The following is a 22707-nucleotide window of genomic DNA, read 5'->3' as shown; positions in this document are numbered from 1 at the left end:
TTTTCACAAGCTTTAGCGTATTAGTCAGGGTAACTGGAAAGAAAGTAATTCACGTGAAAGGTCTTGGATCACTACCTCTGTTTCCAAAAAAATTGAATTCCACTGTTGTGACTAAAGATAACCTTTGCATAGGTGTGAATCATCATAAAGTGCGACACTCACGGGTTTAATCAGCCCATTAGTTTCCAATAAACTGAGTGATAGATTTTGATTTATTACAGATGTACTTGAGAAGGAAAATCCCAGAAAAGAGAGATGGTGACCAGTGGTATAAACCCTACTTTTGGATCACAGTCAGCTTCCATGTGCATGGCTTCATATTACACAAATTGTAATATTTTTGTTCTTTTCCAAGAGAGCAAAAACTGCCATGAAATCTATAAATGGTTAACTTAAAGAAACTAAATATTTTAAATATGTAGAACGGAAAAGACCTTTGTCTGAAGAATGTTGGGTGAATGCAATTTTCCTGCAGTCAAGTGTGCTCTGTACTGCGTGCGGTGGAAAACAAACTTAGTTTACATTTATGGTGACACTTGGCTTCACAGTTAATTTGTGCATATACCAGATGTAAGATTAATTTGTGTGAAATAATTTTGGACTGACGGCTGTATTATGTACAAGGCTGTGGGTGTTCGCAGTATCAGTTTGTTGAAGGAGTTCTACATGTTTTGAAAAGTAAATTACAATTTCACGACATTATAATTAAGCTCTTAATCTCATGAAAGAACTAAGTCACATGGCTGATGCAGTGATGTGCATTTTTGTGGAATAACTTTCCCAATAAAAGTTAGCTAGTCTTTGCTGTCAATAGACCTAGAATCATTTGTAGCTGCATCCCTTTGTCCACCTTCCTATTGCTTTAACAAGCAAAGTGTCTTCCAGTGACATACAGTTTTAAAACATGACAGCTACAAGTGGCAGTTTTCTGTGTTAGGGCATTCCTCCTCAACACTCTGAAATCTGTTGTTATTTGATTTCTCAAACTATTAGGTTGCAGACTTTATATTATAATACAGAATTCCCTCTTATTTTAAATTGTTAAAGCGAGTTTTACCTGAGCAGATCCTGTCTTGACCTTTATGCCAAAGATTGACAAAATAAATGGGTCACAGGGTTCTGGCCTCTCCTTTGCAATTATTTGATTGTTGTGTGTACTAGTTTTGAGATATTAATTGTGTATGTGTACTGTTCTGGTTTTAGCAACTGCAGAAATTAATGGAACAACATCAGGAACAGAAATTTGTTAAAATGGGTGACTCATTGGCATATGGACCATCAGCAAGTAAACAAGCTGCCGAAGAAATACTGGAGCAGAAAAAATGCATTGATAATCTCTTGGGACAGGTGAGTGTGTTCTAGTTTTTATCCAAGTGGTTCGCAATATAATTTTGGTTTCAACTTTTCATAAGAATGTTAGAATTACACATCTATCATATTGTATACATCTTGTGTATGAGTCTGAGACATATTGATAGCTGCGAACATAAAAGAACGTGCCCCGTAGAGCATTTAAGAATTACTCATCTTGCAGGATTCCATCTTTATTGGGATGAGCAGTATTGTGATAACGCCAGTTTTTATCATATCTTAAGTCAGTCCAATGCTCCCCTATATCTTGGAGTTGGTAAAGAACTTATTCAGATGCTATTTAGGGCATATGCTTCACCCTACTGACCCATACCCATAATGTCATACCAGTATAGTGTTGCTGGTTTCCACATGCTCAAAGGATGTGTTAAATTGTATACATACATACATGCCTGTTGAGTGGCTTATGAACAACTTGGTAGTGCTTGTGAGCATGCAGAATGCTAAAGTGAGACTTGCTGTGTCAGTTTTTCTTGGAGTGACTCGTGAGTTGCTCACAGGCACATTGCTCGCAAGTGTATATGTGCCATTGGTTGTTCCCCTGTGCACTAAACTACTTCTCGTGAGAGGGAAAAGTGTAACTTCACTTGAGTGTTGTTCCGGTTTTTAATATTACTGTGGCCAATGTGAAGTCTCATTAGTGAGAAGGCAAATAGTGAGACAATGTGCAGCGGGGTGACTTTCATGAAAAATATTACACATGGGTTGGTTTCACATTTTGTGCTGTTTACTGTTTGCAAGGCATAATAAAACTGCGTTACATATTGCTCTCTACTCCTATGGGCTTGAGTCGGAGGCATGCATAATAACTACCTGGTGTAATCCGTATCATTTCAGGGAGGGGGCTACCTTCATAGTGTCGGACGTTACTGAATTCAGCATATGTTGTAATTCAGGAGTAAGTAAGAAACACATAATGTTTTGTTTTCACACCACCCCTCCCCCCCCCCCCCAAAAAAAAATCCTGCCCCTAGATACAGGCCTCCCAAGATGACACTGCGAACACCATTTTCAAAAGCAAAATTTCAGAAATTTTTTTGAAATGCTATTTCTACGTTAGTCTTTTTTTATATTTGAAAGATGATTGCTTTTTGATTACAATGGTATTCTCCGTTTGGGCATATCTGTCAAAGTTCTTTACTCTCACCTTTTGAATTCTTTTTATAATTTACAATTTTTTTTTCAAAAATGCCAATTCAGAGAAGTTTCTTTTTCTGTTGGTTAGTTCCATGTAGTACTACATTGCCTGTAAAGGAGAGCTTCCACTTTTAAGTTGGACAGTTTTATTTTAAATTTTTTAATATTTTTTATTTTTTTACTTTCAAGGATAATGTATGTCCTCCTCCTCCTCCTTGCCTCCTCCTCCTTGCCTCCTCCTCCTTGCCTCCTCCTCCTTGCCTCCCCCTCCTCCTCCTCCTTGCCTCCCCCTCCTCCTCCTCCTTGCCTCCCCCTCCTCCTCCTCCTTGCCTCCCCCTCCTCCTCCTCCTTGCCTCCCCCTCCTCCTCCTCCTTGCCTCCCCCTCCTCCTCCTCCTTGCCTCCCCCTCCTCCTCCTCCTTGCCTCCCCCTCCTCCTCCTCCTTGCCTCCCCCTCCTCCTCCTCCTCCTCCTTGCCTCCCCCTCCTCCTCCTCCTTGCCTCCCCCTCCTCCTCCTTGCCTCCCCCTCCTCCTCCTCCTTGCCTCCCCCTCCTCCTCCTCCTCCTCCTTGCCTCCCCCTCCTCCGCCTCCTTGCCTCCCCCTCCTCCTCCTGCTTGCCTCCCCCTCCTCCTCCTGCTTGCCTCCCCCTCCTCCTCCTGCTTGCCTCCCCCTCCTCCTCCTGCTTGCCTCCCCCTCCTCCTGCTTGCCTCCCCCTCCTCCTGCTTGCCTCCCCCTCCTCCTGCTTGCCTCCCCCTCCTCCTGCTTGCCTCCCCCTCCTCCTGCTTGCCTCCCCCTCCTCCTGCTTGCCTCCCCCTCCTCCTGCTTGCCTCCCCCTCCTCCTGCTTGCCTCCCCCTCCTCCTGCTTGCCTCCCCCTCCTCCTGCTTGCCTCCCCCTCCTCCTGCTTGCCTCCCCCTCCTCCTGCTTGCCTCCCCGTCCTCCTGCTTGCCTCCCCCTCCTCCTGCTTGCCTCCCCCTCCTCCTGCTTGCCTCCCCCTCCTCCTGCTTGCCTCCCCCTCCTCCTGCTTGCCTCCCCCTCCTCCTGCTTGCCTCCCCCTCCTCCTGCTTGCCTCCCCCTCCTCCTGCTTGCCTCCCCCTCCTCCTGCTTGCCTCCCCCTCCTCCTGCTTGCCTCCCCCTCCTCCTGCTTGCCTCCCCCTCCTCCTGCTTGCCTCCCCCTCCTCCTGCTTGCCTCCCCCTCCTCCTGCTTGCCTCCCCCTCCTCCTGCTTGCCTCCCCCTCCTCCTGCTTGCCTCCCCCTCCTCCTGCTTGCCTCCCCCTCCTCCTGCTTGCCTCCCCCTCCTCCTGCTTGCCTCCCCCTCCTCCTGCTTGCCTCCCCCTCCTCCTGCTTGCCTCCCCCTCCTCCTGCTTGCCTCCCCCTCCTCCTGCTTGCCTCCCCCTCCTCCTGCTTGCCTCCCCCTCCTCCTGCTTGCCTCCCCCTCCTCCTGCTTGCCTCCCCCTCCTCCTGCTTGCCTCCCCCTCCTCCTGCTTGCCTCCCCCTCCTCCTGCTTGCCTCCCCCTCCTCCTGCTTGCCTCCCCCTCCTCCTGCTTGCCTCCCCCTCCTCCTGCTTGCCTCCCCCTCCTCCTGCTTGCCTCCCCCTCCTCCTGCTTGCCTCCCCCTCCTCCTGCTTGCCTCCCCCTCCTCCTGCTTGCCTCCCCCTCCTCCTGCTTGCCTCCCCCTCCTCCTCCTTGCCTCCCCCTCCTCCTCCTTGCCTCCCCCTCCTCCTCCTTGCCTCCCCCTCCTCCTCCTTGCCTCCCCCTCCTCCTCCTTGCCTCCCCCTCCTCCTCCTCGCCTCCCCCTCCTCCTCCTCGCCTCCCCCTCCTCCTTGTGCCTCCTCCTCCTTCTCCTCCTCTTTGCCTCCTCCTCCTTCTCCTCCTCTTTGCCTCCTCCTCCTTCTCCTCCTCTTTGCCTCCTCCTCCTTCTCCTCCTCCTTGCCTCCTCCTCCTTCTCGCCTCCTCCTCCTCCTTGCCTCCTCCTCCTCCTTGCCTCCGCCGTCCCCTCCTATTCCTCCTCCTCCTCCTCCTCCTCCTCCTCCTCCTCCTCCTCGCCGTCCCCTCCTCCTCCTCCTCCTTGCCTCGTCCTCGTCCCCCGTCCCCTCTGGACTGCTGCCCAGAAACGGAAACTTTGCCAGCCACCAGCGACAAAAGTACTACCGCCTGTCCCAAAGTTCCTCATAGTTTCTAGATCTGAGGACGGGAAGGATTTTTCATCTGTCAGTTCTGTCGTTATTCAGAAGGGTATTACATGCCGTAGCCGGACCTGTCATGTCTTGTACCAGGATGCATAATGGTACCTTGTTGTTGGTAACTGAGAGCACCTTTCAGGCACAAAAACTCATTTGGGCCACACTCCTGTACACGTTCCCTGTCCAGGTGGAGGCTCACCACACTTTGTATTCTTCGCATGGTGTTTTATATACTAGATCACTCGACGAATTGACTGACGAGAATATTCAGTCTTTCCTCGCTGAGCAGGGTGTGATGGCTGTCCATATGGTTATGAAAAAGATCGACAGTTACCTTGTACTGACCCGGATACTTTTCTTGACCTTCGTAGAGTTCAGCTGCCGTCGCGCTTCAAAGTGGGCTATGAGGTTATTTCTGTTCGCCCCTATGTCCCGACACCTATGCGCTGCTGTCAGTGTCAGCATTTTAACCACACCTGCCAGTCGTGTTCCAATGTGGCTAAATGCGTCTCTTGTGGCAGGGACGCCCATGAGGGTGTCTGTCCACCTCCGTCTTCTCGTTGCGTGAACTGTCAGGGTGACCATGCAGCGTCCTCGTGCGACTGTCCCATCTACAAGGATGATCTATGGTCCTTTCTTTTTTCCGAGTTTACTGTAACTGGCATATTGTACCTGGACATACTTACACATTATCTAATATCTCAATTAAGACAGGATATGGGGCTACATTAAAGACAGTATTAGTTTCTCTGCTTCCGGGAAACATCGACGAGCTCCAATAATGGATAGCACCAGCAGTTGCCACCCATTATAAAGAACTGCTTCATAGTATTTGACAGGAAGTTGATCACAAATGGGATAGTTGTCATGTTACAAGAGATAAATTCATTAAACGTTTGTAAATAAAACCTGAATATATACTGCAGTCAGTTGTGCGTCAAACATTTCTATAACTCATTTATCTTTTTTACAATTCAAGGTTACTTATAAATAAGTAACTTATAAACACCTGGTATTACAGCATAGCATTCTGGAGCAACCTTTTTGTTGTGGGCTGGGGCATCCACGTTGATGAAAATTTCGCTGCCACTGAAAAGACTAATAAAGGTGTTCTGGTAGGATGGATATGTGGGTTTTAGGATAGTGTGTATACAAGCTCGCACACACAAATCAATGAAAGTAACACAGAATAGTAAATAGTAAAATATTTTACTGAACTTTGGTGATGCCGCTTATAGCAGTTGTAGAATGCAGGTTTAGCCTGTCTGTCCTGCGATGACTATAGTTTCATGCACACAAACTAAATAATGTTTTCTGAACTGAATTCAGAAGAAACTAATCTTCTGTCATGATGTACTATTCAAAGAAAAGTTCTAAACTAACGGTACACAGTTAGATCTCTAGGCAGATGGACTCTGTCTGTGGATGATAATCGTATTCACTGTTATGTTTTTACTGAAGACTAAGCACTGTCTTTCTATTGTACACTACTTCTATCTCACTCAACGACTTTACTGGAAGACACAACGAACGTTCTGCAGGCACTCCCTAGCAAGACTTGGATTGACTTAAAACTTGCGACTCGCAATTTCTGTTCTTGCATGCTTATTTAACGATCCCTTATTTAACCATCTCTCTTCCTGGTGGCACTGCCTCTCTGGAGTGCAGAATTCGCATAGGCAGCATGATTAGTTTATGCGCTGCAGTGTTCCTACTGTTGGCACCAACATTTTTCAGTATCGGCCTCCCTAACACTGCTGGATCAATCCATATGAAGTTGTCTAGTGATGGTTGCTTGACCATTTTTAAATATTTTAATTTTTTGTATGTGATTGCCCTATATTTGAGAAGCTCAGAACAGTTTTTAAAATAATTTTACCTTTTGCCTTTACTGAATGGCAACCATTTTCACTTGTAAGCATGTGACGATGTTTCAGTTTAGAGACGTTAGCAAAAATGTGAATATCTCTGAACTGGGTTAAGTTACAACATTGCAATTGACATGGTTGTTTTTAGAAAACTGTCCTCTACAACATTGGCTATTACACAAAATACTCTACATTAAAAAATAACCAGTCAAAATGACCTCCAAAGTCTGGTATCCAAATTTTCAAAAATCCTCTTTTTAGGCCCAAAAATTACAGACAAGGAGTGATTTATGAGCGTGTCTTTTCTTCTATAGTTGGATATCATATACTACTAGCCTCATATAGAGCAACAACACTTACGAATGTTTCCTTAATTTTTTATGAATTTTTGAAATTTGATAATTTTCATTTTTTGTAACGTTTGGGGTTAGTTATCTCAGGTGAGACTGAATATAAAAATGATTTTTGCACAGTTTGTAAACCTATATGATAGCAGATGTCTGACTATGAACAAAGATAAGAATTTTTGAAAATGAGGAGATAATTCACTTTACTCTACAACTGATCCTTTGGCTGTTACCTATTTAAATGGTTTATTGTTTCATTGGAATAAAATTTTTACAGTATGTTGCTATCACAGAGGTGTACAAACTGTGCAAAAATCATATTTTTATATTCAGAGCCTCCTGAGATAACTAATCCCAAACTTTACAAAACATGAAAATTTTCGAATTTCAAAAATTCATAAAAAATTAAGGAAACATTTGTAAGTGTTCTTGCTGTAAATGGGTCTAATAGTATATGAAATCTAACTACAGGAAAAAAATATACTGTCGTAAATCACTCCTTGTTTCCAGAATGAGATTTTCCTCCTTGTTTGTTATTTTTGGGCCTAAAAAGGGGATTTTTGAAAATTTGGGTATCAAACTTTGGAGGTCATTTTGACTCGTTATTTTTTAATGCAGAGTATTTTGAGTAGTAGACAGTGTTGTAGAGGACACTTTTCTAAAAACATTCATGTCAATTGCAATGTTGTAACTTAACCCAGTTCAGAGATATTCACATTTTTGCTAACGTCTCTAAACTGAAACATCGTCGTGCACTTAAAAGTGGAAATGGATGCCATTCAGTGATGGTGAAAGGTAAATGTATTCTAAAAACTGTTTTGAACTTCTCAAATATAGGGCAGTCACATATAAAAAATTAAAATATTTAAAAATGGTCAAGCAACCAACTTAAATTTTATTGGACCACTTCATTTGGATTGACCCTGCTCAGTATTTACAGCAGAGCTATTCACTCTGTATCAGGCCACGCCCTACCTCCAGCAACACAGGCTTTCCAATTGTCATTTGCTCTGACTACTTCAGTGTCCGTCAAAGCGTCTGCTGCACACCGTCCATCCCCTAGTGCAACACGTCCAGGAAAGCTGTCACTTGATCACTCTTGAAAGAGCCACTGTGATGTTTATGTGGGTTTCTGGTTATGTTGTTCTGACAGGAAGTGTAGCTGCTGATGTGGCTGCAGTTCTCGTACATCAGCCCACTAGTTCTTAGATTCCCTCCAATGTCTCGTTGTTGCCATCTGTCAGCAGGTGGTGTCACTTTGGCATCAGTACTGGTCCTGCATTCATGGGAACAACCTCTGGGTTATTAAGGCTCTTCCGGTAGCTTGGACGACTCCTCTTGGCCATCTGATCAGGAGGAGATCATTTTAGCTAGGTTGCAGATTGGGCACAGTCTTTTTAGTCATTTCCATTTGTTAAGTGGTGCTCCATCACCACTTTGTACTCATTGCGCTCAACATCTGACAGTCCACCATTTCCTGAAGGAATGCCCTTTTTCTAACTCCTTAAGATTCATTTGTGTTTGTTAAAACGGCCAATAACCTAGATGGCAAACACTCAATTGTTTATTTTTTATCCATCATAGCAATATGGTGAAGGCCATTTAATTTTTAGTTCATGACCTCCGTTTCTTTATGGCATATTTTAGATCTTTGTCTGTGTCCGTGTTTTTAGTGGTCTTGTCTTTTGTTGACTGGGATTAACATGTAGTCATTTTGAACTCTTCTCTTTGTCTTTGTGTTCTGCCATTTTGATGTGGGAGTGTATGACCCTAATAGTTTCTGCACCATCAGGCAGCCTGTGTGTAGTACAGGATAGAAGGAGATGTTCAACTGTAGAAATTTTTTACCGCTTACCAGTATCTTTCATGTCTAATTTGAATGAATATGGAAAGACAGACTACTTGTTTTGCATAGCTAAAAATTCTGAAACCTTAATGTTCCTCCTGAAAGTTGTTAGTTGTTTGGAAGCTACAGATAAAGGCACATTTCCTGATACTGCATATGCTAGTATTAAAGATGGTGCCATGATTCAGAACTAAATGAAAGAATATATGTATGAGCATGCGAGCTTTTCAGTAACTGTGGATTGCTGCATAAATGATGCGTGTTAACGTCCACAAAAAGGGATAAAGAGGAAAGAGGGGAAGGGAATAGAAACATACATCTTTGGTGCATAAAGCTTTCTTCTTTATTTGCAATAAGAGCTCTCAAAATAGATTTGTGCCAAGATTTCTATATTTTGTGGAGTAAAATTTAAAAGAATGGCACCTGTTGTGACTTGTCTGGTTACCTTGACTGCTGGAAATAAATTTTGGTTTTACATTATTTGTTACATGTTTTTGTTGATTGTGCAAAGCTGTTCATTATGGTACAGTCAGAAATTTTGTTCATGTATTATATTTGAAATAAAACTGTTCTTTTTTTTCCCAGAAACATCAACTTGAATGCAGCCTGGAGGATGAAAGGGAACGTGCTAATCATTTGGAAGTGGCACTTCAAGAAGCACATAGGGAAACTAATCATACAAGTAAACTGTATGACAATCTGAAACTGGAAATCGAAGAACGTGACTGTAAACTTAAAGAGTTAATAGAAGAGCTAGGGCATAAGGATAGGGGTATAGCTGAGCTCAAACAAAAAGTTCGGTCCCTTGAAGAGATGCTAGGTTCCAGGAATGAGGATATGAAAGTACATGTAAGTAAATTACATATGTAATTGCTCTATAATTTAAATTGCATTTAAAAACATGTACATATCAGTTTGCATATTTGCAAAAGTGCCCTTATTTTTGCTGCGTGTGTCATAGAGGGTCAGATGTACACCTATGTTTATATCTTTTTCTGCTTACTGATATGCTCCAGCTCTCTACATTCATACTCTGCAAACCACTGTGAACTTCATGGTGGAAGATATTCCCTGTTGTGCCTCAATACTGCAGTTTTTTCCTATTCCTCTAGAATGTGGAAAGAATGTTGCTTAAATACCTCTCTGCACACTGTAAGTAATCTAACAGTGTCATGCCTTAGCTGTCCTGAGTGAGTGATGCATAGAATGTTGCAGTATATTCCTAAATTCATTACTTAATACTACTTTTTGGATGTTTCTAAGTTGACTTTTTTTGGATGATTAGCAGTCTGTCATTTCAGGTTTTCAATATTTCTGTAACAGTCTCCAAAGACCAAACATACCTGTGAACATTTGTGCTGTTTTATTTTGTATATGTACTGTACCCCCGATATTTTGGCATGGCCACACACTGTTGAGCATTGTACAGAGATGATTGCAATGTATTGTGTAAGTTGACTACTAGTGAACCAAAGTGCTCCGCCTGCTATACCTACAATGTAACAGATAGGTCATTCCATTCCATAGCTGCAGAATTGTCCACCCAGATAATTTCAAGCTAATCGATTTGAATTTTAACATGTTCATACTGTAGGCATAAAATACTACTTTTCTGCGTTTTGTGAGGTTTACAGTTTTAAATTTCTGAACATTTCAAGCAAGTTGCCAAGATCCAAATATTTGCACTTCCTCATATACTGCTCCATTATAATTAACTTTATGATTTGCAAAAAGTCTAAGGTTACCATTGTTGTCTCTTGGATCAACTTTTTCAAATAGTCTATTTTGTGATATAGGTTAAGGTCCAAGGTATCGTACCTTGCAGCTATTCATCCTGGTGGAGCCTCGTTTGCGAGGAATCGCTGAAGACAAATTTTGGAATTCCATGTTATGCTCTACAGCTTTGAAAAAAGGAACATTCAGCAGGCCGGTTGCAAAGCATGATGGTTAATGTACAGCTCTAGCATGCAACAGATTGTGGGTTTGAATCCTTCCAAGTGATTTGGAAAATTTTTATTTTTATTCAATTTATTGGGTTAAATGTACTTTTTAAATTTCTGTTGCACTGTCATGTCATTTTAATCATCGTATTAATTGTTTCATTTGCTCTCATTTTCCTTCGTATCACTCTGTTTCCACTTGGAATCTTTGTACATGTGATTTTAATTATTTTTGTGTGTTAACTTCAGTTTAATTTCTTCCATTTTATCATCCTGTATTTTTTGTTGATTTTATTGAATTTATTGAATTAATTATTTATGTCCTAATTTGACTTGAACTTGCATTTATTGATAGTCTTCATTGTTTAAATATTCATCGGCATTACTGAATGTAATAGGCCCTAAGCCGCACTTCTTCTCCAGTATCCAAAAGACAGCATGCAGCTTAGAACAGAGTGCAAAACACACATAAGTTCTCAAAAATGCTGTTGGGAGCCACCAAAACTAACTTACACCACCAAGTAGAAGCAGCACTAGGCAGGCAGACACATAGTGGTTCCAAAACTCCTGTGCTAGTAAAGATGTTACATTTGATCCTGGATTTTCTGTTGTTTAATATACAAAAAAGGTTAAAAGATCAATCTACTTTTTTTCCCCTCTCTCTTAGTTTCGATTCTTGAACTGTAATGTTATCCAACAAAGGAAATAGAAATTCAGTACTGCTCACCTTTGAATGTAGCAGTCTTTCAAATATTCATTGCCACAAAGGTAAATTTCTTTGCAAAATACCAAACAGTGCAAAAAGACTTCAGGATTCTTGCATGAGGTGTCATTTCATGTCAAGTGTCCCAGTTTAGATGATGATCCCAGCTCGACCATCTTCAATTTTGATGAAATTTGTACAAGATATACCTGAGGGCCTACATGAACTTCGCAAATTTTCAGGCTAACCTGTAACTTGGTTGAGGTGCTAGAGCCATTTTCGTGAAGACCACTTTTACAGAGACCGTAAAGCCGTGAAGAAATCATCAAGTTTGGCATTCCACTGTTCCCAATGTAAAAGATTCTGGGTATAGTGGTACAACTTTGTGTGCTCTAAACACCAATGCTCCAAGTAGAGGTCAGAAAGCAATGCATTTGGCATAACCTCAGTTCAAAGTGGGCAACAAATCGTGTCGCGAGAAATTTGCCCCGTAGTTCAACTAGGCATAATTAGTGGAGAAAGTGCACCATGGACCCGGTCTTTTGCCAAACTGGTGTCTGTCTGGATGTTTAGTATATCACAAATTTTGGCCTGGCTTGTGTGTTTAATTACTGTGCTACCATCCTGTAAATTTGCTAAAAAACATGAATGTATCAGAATATACCTGTGTTCAAAGTCATGTATCTCAAAATGGGCACCTACCACATTACTTTCATTAACGCCATTCAACAGATCACACTTCCTTCTATTAGAAAAACTTATTTTCATTTTGGTGTCTCTTTGGGTAAGGGCAAAAAATTCGCTTAAACTATTGACTTTCTTGGTAATTCGGAAAATCCATGTGTTGGTCCATGGTGGCTTTGCCACTACCAATCTAAAGACTGGTAACCCCATCACCAAGGAGCCATGCCCAATAGTCATGCAACGTCAGCCACGGGTGGGTTTCTTTACTGCAAGTTCCCAAGCCTGAAAGTGGGTGTCTAGAAGCCTGAAAATGGGTGTCTAGCAGGTTCCCAAGTCTGAATGTGGGTATCTAGCAGGTTCACAAACCCTTTTTGGACCTCTGTGGTTCCCAAGCAGTAATACATAATTCAATTGTTAAATGTTTCAAATTTTTGCTGATGTCCCAAACTATTGCTTCCGACAGACTGTATTGCCGCCCCATCATTGAAGCAGCTGGGAGTGGTATGACTGCAATTATCTGTTGTTCTGGGATCCAACATATGTCTCTTCTAGTAGGCCAATGAAATGATTGAGAAACTCCATGAGGATGCATGAAATTAATCAAGGCATATTTTTCTTCACATGAAACTTCACAGATATTTCCTATCCACCAATTTCCATCATAAATGCAAGCAACATACTGGTCTGGCTGTACATCATTAATGGCAACATGTTTAGTACCAACTTTAGCATGTCTGTTAACATTTGCTGTAAAGGACAATGTATCATTTAATACTCTGTGAATCTTAAATTGCTTTTCATCAATTGACACAAAATGGTGATGATCTCTTGTACCAGACACTGTACATCCAGCTTCAAAACGTTTCTCTTGATTAATTTTGCATCTTCAATAATTTCTTTTTTAATATAAATAAATTTAATGCCATGAACTTTTTTTTTCAAACAGATAAGTAGATGTTAATATTAGGTTGTCAATTGGGTGTTGCTGATAAATGCTTAACTGTGCCACCATGCTGACTTCCCATGGCTTGTTCAGAAAAAATCCATTCTACAGTAATTCCAAAATCTGTTTGATGGTGGGAGAAATTTTGGAAGCTCTTAAAATTTTTGTACTGTGCTGCAGATCCATCGCTGAAATAATGAATATGCTTAATGTATTTAAAAATGCACTTAAGGGATTTGATCAAGTCCGTTAAAAACACATGCACTGCAACTCGGTGATGTCAGAGGCAATCACTGATTATGCAGTAGCTGACACTCTTTGGGTCTTCATTACCTTTGTAGTAAGTGACAAATAGATGTATTGTAGCTTGACTATTTTCCAAATGGAATCTCTGCCCTGTGTCTTGGACAATAAAGGAGTAATTTTCTGCGAAATCCATTAATATAACCCATTAATATAATCAATTCTCCTAGTTTCAGACCTTTGTTAGTGAACTGCAAATGCTTGCTCTGATGCTTTGCAATGTAGTGGTGAGTTAGAAAGGGCCAACTAATAGTTCAATGACTTCTTCAACTGCCATTTCTCTTGTTTCAAGTGTATCTCTATCAGCGTTGAGTCCATTATTTGAACTGAATTGTATCCTCAGGATCAATATGTGCAAAAGTGCTTTCCAAATAATCATTTAGAGCTTCTGTTCCTGGACATACTTCACAGCGATGAAGCATGCAATCCTTTGTTTGCAAATTACAGACAATTTTGCTCAGTAAAATTTTGTAATCTTTTATTGGGCTATGTGCCAACATTAGTTTCACATTTTGATGTATCGTGCAGAGACAAACTAAATGTGAACTAGCTGTGCCTACAGTCACACATCACTTTGGCCTTAATTCACAAAATTTGGAAAATCCAGTTTCCGGTCCACTTTTATTGTGGTATGCAACAAACATTTCTTTTAAGTTGCTTAGTAATAAATATTTCGTTTTTTTGTAGGATTTTCTCCATCTATCCGAACAGTAACACAGTCCTTTTTTCCTTGACAAATCTGACTAAACTCTTAATCATAAAAATGTTCTGTGACTCTTGCCTTCACGTCCTCAGGAAGCTTTCTCCCACGTTTACCTTTGAGCTGTGCCAATATTCCCTGTTCAGCTTTTTACTTTCTAGCATTCCTTATAATACTTTCTGAAACACACAATTCTTCCATAGTCTTTTTGATAGACCAGCGTTGGGGAACTAAGGTCAAAATTTGAATTTTCTCGTTATTATTTGATGTATGTAATTTTTCTTTAAATTCTTGGATCAGCTTAATGTAATTTGAACAAGTCAAGCATTGCTTGCTTGCTTTCTTGCTTGTGGATGGTTGCTCCAATTCACCAGGATCAAGTCCTCCCACTTATGCAATTTTCTTAATAAATGCACCTTCAACTTGATGTATTTTCTTCTTTGCATATCCTTCTGTATCCCTTGCACCAATTTGTTGAAATTTTAATGGTGATATTCCAACAGATGTTTCAATTATATTCAAATTGTGACCAACATTAGCCTCATCAGCTCCATCTGACTGATATGTAACGTCCGTTTGTGAATTTTTCAGTGTATCAAATTCTTTTCTACAGGAAGGGCACATTTTTTGGCCTGGTTTAACATCAGACATGGTTATCCTTTTTAGTACGTCAGCAGTTTCTGTGTTGATTGAACGCAAGCTTTTTCATGCAGTGTGATTTTTCTTGCCAAATGGGTTGCAGCATGATCTTTGCAAAAATTCAAATCTTCTTAGGAGTAAAGCTTCATGATGGAGGCATAGTTAAGTATTTTGAGTAGCATGTAAACCACTCCATCTAGTAAGTAATTCTTCTTCTTCTAAGGAAAGTTGCTTTACAGCTTTCAGTCGTTTTAAGCCACTGTATGTCATTAAATTGCATGGGGAATCAGTATTTCCAAAACTGCATACATTAACTTGATCTTGTTCTTCCATTTCAGCAACAACTTGATATGCTTCAGATATTAAAATCACATTGTCGACTCCTAAATAAAGAAAATAAATAAAATTAATAATCATTCAGCTTTCCAAAAATTATGTAGCAGTCTCTAGTACAGTTAAATGGTTAAATTTAGCGATGAACCTGTCACAAACAGGTTTAAAATCACCGAACAAACAGCAAAATGAATATTTAAACAATGAAGACATAATCAACAAAATTCAAAATTTTAGGTGACATTTTTCACATTACCCAAAGACACACCCAAATGAAAATAAGTTTTTCTAATAGAATGAAATGTGCTCTGTTGAATGGTGTAAATGAATGTAATGTGGTAGGTGCCCATTGTGAGATACATGACTTTGAACATGGGTATATTTTGATACATTCATGTCTTTTAGTAAATTTGCGGGATGGTAGCACAGTAATTAAACACACAAGCCAGGACAAAATTTGCGATATACTAAACACCCAGACAGACACCAGTTTGGCAAAAGACCAGGTCCATAGCACACTTTCTCCATTACTTATGGCTCAATAAACTATGGGGAAAATATCTCTCACCATGATTCATTGCCCACTTTGAACTGAGATTATGCCAAATGCATTGCTTTCTGAACTCTACTTGGAACATTTGTGTTTAGAGCACACAAAGTTAGTTGTACCACTATACCCAGAAGCAGGAGTCTAGCTCTTTTACATTAGGAACAGTGAAATGCCAAACTTGACAATTTCTTCACGACTTTTCGGTCTCTGTAAAAAGTGGTCTTCACGAAAATGGCTCTAGCACCTCAACCAAGTTACAGGTGAGCCTGAAACTTTGTGTAATTTCATGTAGGACCCTCAGGTACATCCTTTACAAATTTCATCAGAATTGCAGATGGGTTGAGCTGTTAGCCGTAGGACACTTCACGTGGAATGACCCAAAGAGTTGGTAAACTATGGCTCATTCTCACATTTTCTTTTGTTTAATTTTATGAAATGATGATGATAGTGAACAATGACCCGCTTTCATTGTAGTGCCAAATTCAAGAAGTAAGCCACTTGTTTTGTACAAAAAAGTGCTAATCGCACTTCAGGTTTGCTTGGGGTACCGGTCAGCTCAGTGTCACCTTTTTTACAGCATTGCTGGATCTCTACAAATAAATCTACTATCAAAACACAGTTGGCAGACGTTTGTTGACAATTTATGTCAACATAGCCATATTCATATTATTCTTATGCTGAATAGTGACAGCATCAGAAACTAAGCAAGGCAGCTGACTTTCGTATTTATTTAAAAATCATCTATACTATAAATTCAGTGTAGACAAGTTATGTCTTTTCGAATAGTACATTAATCTAAAAAATAACCTTGCTGCTAAGATTATCAATCGAACCCAGTCTTTGTTCATTATTCTTCTTCCCCGAGTTTAGAGTCTCATTTCTCGGGTGTAGTTCGGATTTGAGTGCGACTTAGATTCAGGTAAATTTGGTACTTTGTCCATATGTTGTTGTTGTGGTCTTCAGTCCTCAGACTCTCCATGCTACTCTATCCTGTGCAAGCTTCTTCATCTCCCAGTACCTACTACAACCTACATCCTTCTGAATCTGCTTGGTGTATTCATCTCGTGGTCTCCCTCTACGATTTTTACCCTCTACGCTGCCCTCCAATACCAAATTGGTGATCCCTTGATGCCTCAGAATATGTCCTACCAACTGATCCCTTCTTCTAGTCAAGTTGTGCCACAAGCTCCTCTTCGCCCAAACTTTATTCAATACCTTCTCATTAGTTATGTGATCTACCCATCTAATCTTCAGCATTCTTCTGTAGCACCACATTTTGAAAGCTTCTATTCTCTTCTTGTCCAAACTATTTATCGTCCATGATTCACTTCCATACATGGCTACACTCTATACAAATACTTTCAGAAATAACTTCCTGACACTTAAATCTATACTCGATGTTAACAAATTTCTCTTTTTCAGAAATTCTTTCCTCGCCATTGCCAGTCTACATTTTATATCCTCTCTACTTAGACCATCATCAATTATTTTACTCCCCAAATAGCAAAACTCCTTTACTACTTTAAGTGTTTCATTTCCTAATCTAATTCCCTCAGCATCACCTGACTTAATTCGACTACATTCCACTATCCTCGTTTTGCTTTTGTTGATGTTCATCTCATATCCTCCTTTCAAGACACTATCCATTCCATTCAACTGCTCTTCCAAGTCCTTTGCTGTCTCTGACAGAATTACGATGTCATCGGCAAACCTCAAAGTTTTTATTTCTTCTCCATGGATTTTAATACCTACTCCGAATTTTTCTTTTGTTTCCTTTACTGTTTGCTCAATGAATAACATCGGGGAGAGGCTACAACCCTGTCTCACTCCCTACCCAACCACTGTTTCCCTTTCACGCCCCTCGACTCTTGTAACTGCCATCTGGTTTCTGTACAAATTGTAAACAGCCTTTCGCTCCCTGTATTTTACCCCTGCCACCTTCAGAATTCGAAAGAGGGTATTCAGTCAACATTGTCAAAAGCTTTCTCTAAGTCTACAAATGCTAGAAACGTAGATTTGCCTTTCCTTAATCTTTCTTCTAAGATAAATCGTAGGGTGAGTATTGCCTCTCGTGTTCCAATATTTCTTCGGAATCAAAACTGATCTTCCCTGAGGTTGGCTTCTACTAGTTCTTCCATTTGTCTGTAAGAATTCGCGTTAGTATTTTGCAGCTGTGACTTATTAAACTGATAGTTTGGTAATTTTCACATCTGTCAACACCTGCTTTCTTTGGGATTGGAATTATTATATTCTTCTTGAAGTCTGAGGGTATTTCGCATGTCTCATACATCTTGCTCACCAGCTGGTAGAGTTTTGTCAGGACTGGCTCTCCCAAGGCCGTCAGTAGTTCTAATGGAATGTTGTCTACTCCGGGGGCCTTTTTTCGATTCAGGTCTTTCAGTGCTCTGTCAAACTCTTCACGCAGTATTGTATCTCCCATTTCATCTTCATCTACATCCTCTTCTATTTCCATAATATTGTACTCAAGTACATCGCCCTTGTATAGACCCTCTATATACTCCCTCCACCTTTCTGCTTTCCCTTCTTTGCTTAGAACTGGGTTTCCATCTGAGCTCTTGATGTTCATACAAGTGGCTCTCTTTTCTCCAAAGGTCTCTTTAATTTTCCTGTAGGCAGTATCTATCTTACCTCTTGTGAGATAAGCCTCTAACTCCTTACATTTGTCCTCTAGCCATCCCTGCTTAGCCATTTTACACTTCCTGTCGATCTCATTTTTGAGATGTTTGTATTCCTTTTTGCCTGCTTCATTTACTGCATTTTTATATTTTCTCCATTCATCAATTAAATCCAATATTTCTTCTGTTACCCAAGGATTTCTACTAGCCCTCGTCTTTTTACCTACTTGATCCTCTGCTGCCTTCACTACTTTGTCCCTCAAAGCTTCCCATTCTTCTTCTACTGTATTTCTTTCCCCCATTCCTGTCAATTGTTCCCTCATGCTCTCCCTGAAACTCTGTACAACCTCTCGTTCTTTCAGTTTATCCAGGTCCTATCTCCTTAAATTCCCACCCTTTTTGCAGTTTCTTCAGTTTTAATCTACAGGTCATAACCAATCGATTGTGGTCAGAGTCCACATCTGCCCCTGGAAATGTCTTACAATTTAAAACCTGGTTCCTAAATCTCTGTCTTACCATTATATAATCTATCTGAAACATTTAGGTACATCCAGGGTTGTTCCATGTATACAACCTTCTTTCATGATTCTTGAACCAAGTGCTAGCTATGATTAACTTGTGCTCTGTGCAAAATTCTCCATAATGGAATAAGAATTTGTTTTAAATGTTTGTACGACGACTACCATCCAAAAAAATGTACATCTTTTAATGAAAAATACATTTTTAACACCATTACATAGTCAATATGAATTTTGTTTTCTGTTTTTAACTGATACATCAGTAGATTCAAATTCTCATTGCACACAGACCCAGTCTACCTTCAACCCCACTCCCAGGTTCAACCAAACTGCCCTTGTCAAAGATTTACTGTCCTACACTCGTAGTCTCTGCTGGAAATATCACTTTGCCACGAAGAAAAACAATCCTGCCCATGTTTAAATATTATTATAGATGAATAAAAAAAAACTAAATGCCAAGTGGAAAAAAAAAATGAATGGAAAAGAGATTGAGGGCAGATGAAAAATTTAATAGCGATTAAAATGATGTGACAAAAGAATAGCAATAAAAAATTAAATTTAACCCCATTCATTTAGTATAAACAATGACCAAAGTCATTCCCCTAAAGAGTTAACAATAAGAAATTTCAAAGCCCATAATTTGATTTGAGCCCCAACATGTTAAATTCCCTTTTTTCCTTTCCTGTGTGATTTTTGCTGAAAGACATTGCTTCTCCCCATCCCACCCCAAAGAGGTGTGGAGGGAGGGAGGGAGGGGGGGGGGACTATAGGGCATTATGCGAGATTCTGTGTGTGAGATATAGGGTGGTCCATTGATAGTGACCGGGCCAAATATCTCACGAAATAAGCGTCAAACGAAAAAACTACAAACAACGAAACTCGTCTAGCTTGAAAGGGGAAACCAGATGGCGCTGTTGTTGGCCTGCTGCTGGGTTTTTATTACATATTTGTGTAGTACGTAAAGAAATATGAATGTTTTAGTTGGACCACTTTTTTCGCTTTGTGATAGATGTCGCAGTAATAGTCACAAACATATCGCTCACAATTTTAGACAAACAGTTGGTAACAGGTAGGTTTCTCGAATTAAAATTCAGAATGTAGATAAGTTTGAACATTTTGTTTCGGTTGTTCCAATGTGATACATGTACCTTTGTGAACTTATAGTTTTTGAGAATGCATGCTTTTACAGCATGATTATCTGTAAATATCACATTAATGCAATAAATGCTCAAAATGATGTCCGTCAACCTCAATGCATTTGGCAGTATGTGTAAAGACATTCCTCTAAACAGCGAGTGTTCGCCTTCCGTAATGTTCGCACATGCATTGACAATTCGCTGACTCATACTGTCAGGTGTTGTCGGTGGATCACGATAGCAAATATTCTTAAACTTTCCCCACAGAAAGAAATCCGGGAACGTCAGATCCGGTGAACGTGCGGGCCATGGTATGGTTCTTCGATGACCAATCCACCTGTCATAAAATATGCTATTCAATACCGCTTCAACAGCACGTGAGCTATGTGCCAGACATCGATCGTGTTGAAAGTACATTGCCATTCTGTCATGCAGTGAAACATCTTGTAGTAACATTGGTAGAACATTACGTAGGAAATTAGCATACATTGCACCATTTAGATTGCCATCGATAAAATGGGGGCCAATTATCCTTCCTCTCATAATGCCGCACCATACACTAACTCGCCAAGGGTGCTAATGTTCCACTTGGTGCAGCCATCGTGGATTTTCCGTTGCCCAATACTGCATATTATGCTGGTTTACATTACCACTGTTGGTGAATGACACTTTGTCGCTAAACAGAACGTGTGCAAAAAATCTGTCATCGTCCCATAATTTCTCTTGTGCCCAGTGGCAGAACTGTACACGACGTTCTAAATTGTCGCCATGCAATTCCTGGTGCATAGAAATATGGTACGAGCTCAATCAATGTTGATGTAGCATTCTCAACACTGACATTTTCGCGATTCCTGATCCTCGCGCAATTTGTCTGCTGCTGATGTGCGGATTAGCCATGACAGCAACTAAAACACCTACTTGGACATCATCATTTGTTGCAATTCATGGTTGATGTTTCACATGTGGCTGAACACTTCCTGTTTCCTTAAATAATGTAACTATCCGGCGAACAGTCTGGACACTTGGATGATGTCGTCCAGGATACCGAGCAGCATACATAGCACATGCCTGTTGGGCATTTTGATCACAATGTCCATGCATCAACACGATATTGACCTTTTCTACAATTGGTAAATGGTCAATTTTAACATGGGTAATGTATCACGAAGTAAATACCGTCCGCACTGGCGGAATGTTGCGTGATACCAAGTACTTATACGTTTGTGACTATTACAGTGCCATCTATCACAAAGCAAAAAAAAGTGGTCCAACTGAAACATTCATATTTCTTTACATACTACACGAATATTTAATAAAAAATGGGGGTTGCTATTTAAAAAACGCAGTTGATAAGCGTTTGACCTATGGCAGTGCCATCTAGCGGGCCAACCATAGTGCCATCTGGTTTCCCCCTTCAAGCTAGACAAGTTTTGTTCTTTGTATTTTTTTTTTCATTTGACACTTACTTCGTGAGATATTTGGCCCGGTCACTATCAATGGACCACCCTGTATATATAAAAATTAGTTGCAAACAAGGGACCATCAGGGCGAATGGTTGCAGTGTGTGATACCCTGGACTTTAACTCACATCGCCATATAGAAGATTTCAGAAATTCAGTCCCACCACTGGGGTCCTCTCCTTGCAAGTAATTGTTAACCCACAAATTTTGTTGTGATAGCATATATAATCATACTATCATAATAAGCCTTGGAGTTGTATAGAGTCGAATGCTTTTCCAAAATCAGAAAATAGAGCATCTGCTTGATAGCCTTGAACTGAGTTTCAGGATATCATGTGAAGAAAACATGAGTTGGATTTACGTGACCAGTGTTTTCGGAATTTGTGCTGGTTGGCATGAAAGAGACCATTGTTACAAGACCTCATTTTGTTTAATTTCAGAATGTGTTCCAGTGTGGTACAACAGAGGGATGTCGATGATAACTGGATGGTAGTTTTGGCATCACCTCTGCTACCCTATTTTTAGATGGGTGTGACATAGTCTTCCTCATAACAACTGGACACAGTTTTCTGTTTCAGTAACCTACACTGCTTAAGAGCTATACTCTGTGTGGAATTGGATAAGAGTCCCATTGGACTGAGAATGTAACCTCGACCTCGGGTGCAAGGAGGCATCAGCATCTCTCCATGCCCTACAAAAATAAAAAGGCTCTTCCCTCTAAACCAAAAAACAAACGTGCACAAACACTTACACAACACTCGATGACAGCGACTTTGTCCTGCAGGGCCTCTCTCATGAAAGCTCACGACTACAGGAACTCATAATGAATGAGTGTGTTAAATGTATCTATGGTGTTCAATTCTCTTATGATTTTCACCATCATATGCACAGCTATCCTGGCTGCGTGTGGACAACAACAGAGATTTCCATACCAATGTCTTTCCTACACTGTCTTGTGTGGACAAACACCATCCCGTGTATCTCTCTTAACCCTTACTCTTATCTGAATGACGTGACAGAAACACCTTCTCCCTAAAGAGCAAAAGTCTTTCTGTACCACTTCATCATTCAGCCACTTTCTCAAAGTCCTCCTTAGTAGCTGGAACCTAACCATGAAATAACCTCCTGTGTTCTTTAGAGAACTGAATAACGTCTCAAACTTCAGAAGACGATAAATGACTTATCCACTGAAGCAACAGTAAGGATTACTATTGTTCCTGTATGCACTCATTATGCTTGTAAATCTTTCTTTCCACATCTTCTGTCCCCCTTCTTCATGCTTATCCGCCCTCAAACTTACTACCCACAGTTATATACATATATTTATTAATTATTAGCTATTCTCTAGTGTGATCCTTGTGACTTCTCGCCAATTTTAGTGAGTTTTCGCTTTCCGCTATCATCGTCTTAAATTTG

The 22707-nt window shown here is 40.5% G+C and overlaps 1 protein-coding gene across 9 annotated transcripts in view; it reads left to right on the top strand.

Moving 5' to 3' along the window:
* Positions 1-22707, top strand: part of LOC126273053 (centrosomin-like) — a 420328-nt gene that overhangs the window by 300421 nt on the left and 97200 nt on the right. For all 9 annotated transcript variants that reach the window (XM_049976456.1, XM_049976455.1, XM_049976451.1 and 6 more), the window contains 2 exons: positions 1204-1347; positions 9332-9595. In XM_049976456.1, coding sequence (XP_049832413.1) covers positions 1204-1347; positions 9332-9595 — 408 coding nt within the window. The remainder of the gene's footprint in view (positions 1-1203; positions 1348-9331; positions 9596-22707) is intronic.

This window comes from Schistocerca gregaria, chromosome 5, assembly GCF_023897955.1.
Source record: "Schistocerca gregaria isolate iqSchGreg1 chromosome 5, iqSchGreg1.2, whole genome shotgun sequence".
Lineage (NCBI taxonomy): Eukaryota > Metazoa > Arthropoda > Insecta > Orthoptera > Acrididae > Schistocerca > Schistocerca gregaria.
Note: the sequence above shows the minus strand (reverse complement) of the source record. Positions and strands in the feature narration are given on the sequence as shown.